The sequence below is a fragment of the Salvelinus alpinus genome, chromosome 30 (genome assembly GCF_045679555.1).
Source record: "Salvelinus alpinus chromosome 30, SLU_Salpinus.1, whole genome shotgun sequence".
Lineage (NCBI taxonomy): Eukaryota > Metazoa > Chordata > Actinopteri > Salmoniformes > Salmonidae > Salvelinus > Salvelinus alpinus.
The window spans coordinates 17,390,886-17,396,898 of NC_092115.1; the positions used below are offsets into that span (position 1 = coordinate 17,390,886).

At 46.0% G+C, this 6,013-nt stretch overlaps 1 protein-coding gene across 3 annotated transcripts in view; it reads right to left on the reverse strand.

The window, feature by feature from the left end:
- The window catches only part of agla (amylo-alpha-1, 6-glucosidase, 4-alpha-glucanotransferase a), a 33,509-nt gene that overhangs the window by 24,155 nt on the left and 3,341 nt on the right, over nucleotides 1-6,013 (reverse strand). For all 3 annotated transcript variants that reach the window (XM_071376429.1, XM_071376431.1, XM_071376430.1), the window contains exons 5-7: nucleotides 5,519-5,722; nucleotides 3,914-4,095; nucleotides 3,029-3,140 (exon numbers count right to left, since the gene is read on the reverse strand). In XM_071376429.1, the coding sequence (XP_071232530.1) occupies nucleotides 3,029-3,140; nucleotides 3,914-4,095; nucleotides 5,519-5,722 (498 nt within the window). The remainder of the gene's footprint in view (nucleotides 1-3,028; nucleotides 3,141-3,913; nucleotides 4,096-5,518; nucleotides 5,723-6,013) is intronic.

Here is a 6,013-nt window from a genome sequence, read left to right on the forward strand (position 1 = left end):
TCGATTGTGCATCTGTAGAAGTTTGTGAGTGCTTTTGGTGACAAGCCGAATTTCTTCAGCCTCCTGAGGTTGAAGAGGCGCTGCTGCGCCTTCTTCACAACGCTGTCTGTGTGGGTGGACCAATTCAGTTTGTCCGTGATGTGTACACCGAGGAACTTAAAACTTTCCACCTTCTCCACTACTGACCCGTCGATGTGGATAGGGGGGTGCTCCCTCTGCTGTTTCCTGAAGTCCACAATCATCTCCTTTGTTTTGTTGACGTTGAGTGTGAGGTTATTTTCCTGACACCACACTCCGAGGGCCCTCACCTCCTCCCTGTAGGCCGTCTCGTCGTTGTTGGTAATCAAGCCTACCACTGTAGTGTCATCCGCAAACTTGATGATTGAGTTGGAGGCGTGCATGGCCACGCAGTCGTGGGTGAACAGGGAGTACAGGAGAGGGCTCAGAACGCACCCTTGTGGGGCCCCAGTGTTGAGGATCAGCGGGGTGGAGATGTTGTTACCTACCCTCACCACCTGGGGGCGGCCCGTCAGGAAGTCCAGGACCCAGTTGCACAGGGCGGGGTCGAGACCCAGGGTCTCGAGCTTGATGGCGAGTTTGGAGGGTACTATGGTGTTGAATGCTGAGCTGTAATCGATGAACAGCATTCTCACATGGGTATTCCTCTTGTCCAGATGGGTTAGGGCAGTGTGCAGTGTGGTTGCGATTGCGTCGTCTGTGGACCTATTGGGTCGGTAAGCAAATTGGAGTGGGTCTAGGGTGTCCGGTAGGGTGGAGGTGATATGGTCCTTGACTAGTCTCTCAAAGCACTTCATGATGACGGAAGTGAGTGCTACGGGGCGGTAGTCGTTTAGCTCAGTTACCTTAGCTTTCTTGGGAACAGGAACAATGGTGGCCCTCTTGAAGCATGTGGGAACAGCAGACTGGGATAAGGATTGATTGAATATGTCCGTAAACACACCAGCCAGCTGGTCTGCGCATGCTCTGAGGACGCGGCTGGGAATGCCGTCTGGGCCTGCAGCCTTGCGAGGGTTAACACGTTTAAATGTTTTACTCACCTCGGCTGCAGTGAAGGAGAGCCCGCAGGTTTTGGTAGGGGGCCGTGTCAGTGGCACTGTATTGTCCTCAAAGCGGGCAAAAAAGTTGTTTAGCCTGTCTGGGAGCAAGACATCCTGGTCCGCGACGGGGCTGGTTTTCTTTTTGTAATCCGTGATTGACTGTAGACCCTGCCACATACCTCTTGTGTCTGAGCTGTTGAATTGCGACTCGATTTTGTCTCTGTACTGGGACTTAGCCTGTTTGATTGCCTTGCGGAGAGAATAGCTACACTGTTTGTATTCGGTCATGCTTCCGGTCACCTTGCCCTGGTTAAAAGCAGTGGTTCGCGCTTTCAGTTTCACGCGAATGCTGCCGTCAATCCACGGTTTCTGGTTTGGGAATGTTTTAATCGTTGCTGTGGGTACGACATCGTCAATGCACTTCCTAATGAACTCGCTCACCGAATCAGCATATTCGTCAATATTGTTGTTGGACGCGATGCGGAACATATTCCAATCCGCGTGATCGAAGCAGTCTTGAAGCGTGGATTCAGATTGGTCGGACCAGCGTTGAACAGACCTGAGCGCGGGAGCTTGTTGTTTGAGTTTCTGTTTGTAGGCTGGAATCAACAAAATGGAGTCGTGGTCAGCTTTTCCGAAAGGGGGGCGGGGGAGGGCCTTACATGCGTCGCGGAAATTAGTATAACAATGATCTAGGGTTTTTCCAGCCCTGGTAGCACAATCGATATGCTGATAGAATTTAGGGAGTTTTGTTTTTAGATTAGCCTTGTTAAAATCCCCAGCTACGATGAATGCAGCCTCAGGGTGTGTGGTTTCCAGTTTACAAAGAGTCAGATAAAGTTCGTTCAGGGCCATCGATGTGTCTGCTTGGGGGGGAATATATACGGCTGTGATTATGATTGAAGAGAATTCCCTTGGTAGATAATGCGGTCGACATTTGATTGTGAGGAGTTCTAGATCAGGTGAACAGAATGACTTGAGTTCCTGTGTGTTGTTATGATGATCACACCACTTCTCGTTAATCATAAGGCATACCCCTCCGCCCCTCTTCTTACCGGAAAGATGTTTGTTTCTGTCGGCGCGATGCATGAAGAAACCAGCTGGCTGCACCGACTCCGTTAGCGTCCCTTGAGTTAGCCATGTTTCCGTGAAGCAGAGCACGTTGCAATCCCTGATGTCTCTCTGGAATGCTACCCGTGCTCGGATTTCATCAACCTTATTGTCAAGAGACTGGACATTGGCGAGTAGTATGCTAGGGAGTGGAGCGCGATGTGCCCGTCTCCGAAGCCTGACCACGAGACCGCCTCGTTTGCCCCTTTTTCGGCGTCGCACAGGGTCGCCGGCTGGGATCAGATCCATTGTATTGGGTGGAAGGCAAAACACTGGATCCGTTTCGGGAAAGTCATATTCCTGGTAGGAACGATGATGAGTTGACGTTAATCGTATATTCAGTAGTTCCTCCCGACTGTATGTAATGAAACCTAAGATTACCTGGGGTACCGATGTAAGAAATAACACATAAAAGAACAAAATACTGCATATTTTCCAAGGAACGCGAAGCGAGGCGGCCATCTCTTTTCGGCGCCGGAAGTTCATTTACCGATTGTTATGAAAACTTGAAATCGGCCCTAATTAATCGGCCATTCCGATTAATCGGTCGACCTCTAGTTTGGACAGGTGGAGCTCATGAGAAGAGGAGATGGTTACTCTTTTGAACAACACTCTGACATAAGGTGTTTATAAATCAAAGGTATATTCATTAGTGCACACCATAGCAAACCGTATTAAACATCTTGCAACGGAAACAAGAGTTTCTTATTGGACAAGTTCATTTAAGTAGGTAGGTCTCTCCACGTTTTGGCCTGCTTGCTTCCTTTTTGGTTCCTTGTGAATACCCACCATTTATTATAATGACACAGCAGATGTCATGAACAGAAAGATAAAAACAGTGCTCAGTTGAATGCTCTCACCTTCTGTGAGCAGGGTCCTGAACTCCTCCACAGTGCTCTCGATTTTGACCTGGAAGAATTCCCACAGCTTGACCTTGGGGAACACCTGCTCCCACAAAACATTGCGGATCGCCTTAGAGAGGTAAAACAAAAAAATAAAGGTTTAGGTCTTCACAAAAGGAGCTCACAATTTCATTAAGACAAACCGAACGAGGTGTTATGTATAAGGCCCTGGAGTTTTTCCTGACCACATCTGACATGACCAGGAAAAACTCTAGACCACCATTATAGTGCTGTTGCCAGGGAACAAAAATTAAGTAAGCTTTCCTTAAAGGTCCAATGCAGCCATTTTTAACTCAATATCAAATCATTTCTGGATAACAATTAAGCACTGTGGTTGTTTTCATTAAAATTGTAAAAAAGAAATAGCTTGTTAGAAAATAGCAATTTCTCAAGTAAGAATTTTGCTAGGACTGTCTGGGAGTGGTCTGAGTGGAGAGGGGAAACTGAAAACTATATGTTATTGGTAGAGAGATTTGTAACTCTTTCTTATTGGTCTATTGACAAATTTACTCCATAGTGATGTCACCAGGCAGGCCAAAACTCCATCTCACCAAAACAGGCTGAAATGCCAGGCAGTCTCTTCAAACAGCTCTTACACTAAAACTGGATTATCATCTTTTTCACAATTTTATTCCAACCTCAGTGTGGAAATATATATAAAACACAGAAATATCAAATTTTTGACTGCACTGGGCCTTTAAGTTCCCGGTTTGAGGAAACCCTCCTGCTTATTCCCTCCTGATTCCAAGAATCCTTCAACCAGGATTTTTTTTTAAACATGGGAATTTTGGGAAGGTTGGAATTTCACAATCCTAGCTGAGAAAGTAAACCTCAGACACTCACATTGAGGTGCCCCTCGTTTTGGACCTGGGCGGGGAGGCCCATAGCAGCGTACTTAGCGTCAGCCATGTTGCAGGTCATGTGCCATATGGCCCGGTCCAGGACCCAGGCTGACCTCAGGTGGGGGGAGTTGACCAGGTTGTAGCCACACTCAGGATGCTCCTTGATCCACGGGCTGTTGGCGGCTGCACAGGCAGGGGAAGCGCACAAAGCAACAGTTACCACACTGAAATTCTCAGTTATGGAGGACATTGAGGCCTTTGTCAAGGAATATTACAGAGGGGAATGAAGGTTCATTGATTCTATGCAGACACTCCCTGAGAACTAACCTTCTATCAGTGGTAGGATAATCGTTGGGATAATCATTGGGCACATGACCAAAATGGCAGCGGTATCTCTTCACTCGAATAAACCCTAGACTTTTTTTTTGCATGAAAAATATGTTGTTTTTATGGTAACACTGAAAATGTTGACTTTTGATCTAGGTTATTTCTCAGATAATACACATTCTAACCATAGTGTGCGCCTGTTTATAATATGCGCACATATGATAGAAAAGGGGAACTCTAACATAGGTAACCATTTCAGAGTGTTATATCATATCACAGCAGCGCAGACCCATTGGTACATCATTGTAAGCCGCACTGACCACAGACCATAGAGTTCAGCAGGTTTCTGGACATCAGTCAGCACATGGCCTTTAAGCTGCCATGGAGATAAGGTTTCTCTGACCATCTGACCTTTCACAATACTGGGTCTTGGCCATAGAGTGCTGCTCTCAAGACCTCATCCTCTCCAAGCCTTACCTAGGTTTCTGAAGCAGGCTACCTACAGTACACTGAACCTTATTACAGACACTTGTAAACCAGAAAGGATACAACTGCCCTGAATAGAAACTAGTAGACAATAGAAAAACAACTCAACTACCTCCATGCAAACCCCACACTCAAACACTGAAGACAAAAGAAACCACCGCTGAACCAATGGCAAGGAGCCACTTTGACACAGGTTCTATTCAAAACACATCTAATCAATAGGAGCTTAAGTCAGCGAAAGCATTCTCTTTTAACTTAGCATGCTAGTCACATAGATTCTGTTATGCAACAGCTTGGCTGCAGGGCTGCACACACACAGACTGGGTGCACCAGCAGCCATGACCAAGTGGTGCAGAATTATCTAGGGAGGGTATTTTTAACACGCCACTCATCTTTAAAGCTCGCTCTAGACTCGAGGACCATGACTCGTCATTATTTTAGACACTGTGGCCTTTTCCTAGTGACCTTTTCCTAGTCTACATTCAGTAAGAGACATGCAGTATGCAAACATTGGCTAGACTGGGACTTTAAAAATGTTGTAGATGTAGAGGTTATTTAAGGATATAAGACTGCTAAACTATGAATTGTGAGACCTGCCTAGCTCTTTGACAATGCTGGTACTTTTTCTCTGGACTTTGAGAGGAACTGCTCTTCAGGTATGGCCTCACAGTTACTGACTGTGACGCAACATCTCTAACCTAATACGCAGCTGTTGCAATGATCCTTCAACCAAACAGAGGGAGACACACGCACAGGCACACGTTCACCCCACGTCCCACCTACACACGCACACCTGTGTGATTGTAGACCACGTCAGTAATACAGATCATATTCCATTCTTTCTTCAGTTTCTGCACCAAATCTCCCACTTCTGTCCAGGTGTAGTTCTTTCCCGGTGGTGAAAACTCTGGGTTCAGGCTTAGTTGGTCAGCTAGGGAGTAGCAGGACCTGGAATTCCCTAGAGTCTGTAGTGGGGTGAAGTGGATCATGTTGTAGCCTATGAAACAAACAAAATGCATTTGTTAATATCCAAGCATTGGAGCTAAATGTTCTCAGTTTACTTAGTTGATTAAGTTTCACATGAAAAACTCAGGGAATGGCGTCCTCGCATGGCATGATAGCTATGCTTTCCATTTTACTTTAATGCATGTACGGTTATTACTACTACATACAGTATGCGTTTTGGAACCAGCTTGTTAATGATTAAACTAACCCTCTTTCTATTGTCAAGTGAGGACAAGCCTGGGATATTGCAAAATGACAAGATGAAAATGTAGTGTCAACATTG